The 1054-nt window shown below is 51.4% G+C and overlaps 1 protein-coding gene across 1 annotated transcript; it reads right to left on the reverse strand.

Annotated features, from left to right (window-relative positions):
• Positions 1-343: 343 nt before the first annotated feature.
• Positions 344-798, reverse strand: LOC118994150 (glycogen [starch] synthase, muscle-like). The gene is made up of 2 exons (XM_037056723.1): positions 665-798; positions 344-536 (listed from the first exon to the last, which is right to left on the reverse strand). Exons 1-2 carry the CDS (start codon positions 744-746, stop codon positions 367-369), a joined length of 252 nt encoding a protein of 83 aa, XP_036912618.1. The 5' UTR covers positions 747-798; the 3' UTR covers positions 344-366.
• Positions 799-1054: the final 256 nt, after the last annotated feature.

The raw sequence follows: 1054 nt of genomic DNA on the forward strand, positions 1-1054 counted from the left end.
ACATTGATATTTCTCTCCTCTCCTTCCCTTCCCCTCTAAAGATAAATAAATAACATTTTAAAAAAGAAGAAGAAAATCGCTGATCTAAACCCATTATCCGCTTTTGCTGGCTCCACCCCTTAGGTAGATAGCACAGCTGTGAATAGACAGTCTCTGAGTCAGGTTTCTTTGGCCACACCCTTATGCAAATAGAGAACTTCAGGCCTCTGCTGGTCTTCCAGCAGAAGTTGATTAATTGCTTAAAGAGACAACAACCTTTACAAGTATGGGATCAGCTGCCTCTGTGCCAGCCTTTGGTACTGAGAAACCAGAGACACAGAACCGGAAGCGGTACATTCACCAGCACAGGACAGGAAAGGGAGTGAGTTATACCCGGCCTAGATATTTCCAGTCCAGGAGGTCTGAGAGCCGCTCAGTGCGGTTCCGCTGGATGATGCGCTGACGCCGGGTCTGCTGGCAGAAGCTGTAGAGGAAGGAGGTGAGTTGCGAGCAGGAATCTTCCGGGCTTCGGAACCGCCGGTCCAGAATGTAGATGCCTGTGGGGTCCAGGACGGGAACTCAGGAAACAGCTAGGGGGAACCCTCCTTCTCCCTGGAATGCTGTGGCAGGAAAACCCTTCCTCCCCAGGCCCCCAGGAGTCCCGGATCTCAGTCTGGGTGCTGACCGTAAGCTGAGGGGTCTGCGATGTGTTCCTCCATGAAGCAGCCGAAGCCAGAGAGGTTGGTGGAGACACTGGGGATGCCCATAACTGTGCATTCCGCTGCGGGAAGGCGTGAGAAAGGTCTACTTAGCTTTCCCCTCCTACCGGCTTAAATCTCAACAGAAGCCTCGACGGCACCCTCTACTGGCGCCTTTAACTAACAGCTGGGCAGTGTGCTGAGCACAGCAAGAGCTGGAAAACCCAGGCTGTGCATTAGACTATTAACAGTCCCTGTTTCTTAGAGGGGAAGCTAAGAGACTCAGAAAAAGGAATTCACTTGTCCCAAGGCTTCAAATGAGGAAAAGTTTATAGTTGGGCGGTGAAGAAGCTAACTTGTTGAGCTCTGGGCCAAAG

The sequence above is a fragment of the Sturnira hondurensis genome, unplaced genomic scaffold, assembly GCF_014824575.4.
Source record: "Sturnira hondurensis isolate 20B ecotype Veracruz unplaced genomic scaffold, ASM1482457v3 Scaffold0009132, whole genome shotgun sequence".
Classification (NCBI taxonomy): Eukaryota; Metazoa; Chordata; class Mammalia; order Chiroptera; family Phyllostomidae; genus Sturnira; species Sturnira hondurensis.

What these genes read in the sequence shown, in the direction of transcription:
- LOC118994150 (XM_037056723.1), bottom strand. Translation starts at nt 746, where the DNA reads ATGGGCATCCCCAGTGTCTCCACCAACCTCTCTGGCTTCGGCTGCTTC. An exon ending in CGCAGACCCCTCAGCTTACG is followed by an intron (nt 537 to 664) that starts GTCAGCACCCAG and finishes TGGACCCCACAG; the next exon opens with GCATCTACATTCTGGACCGG.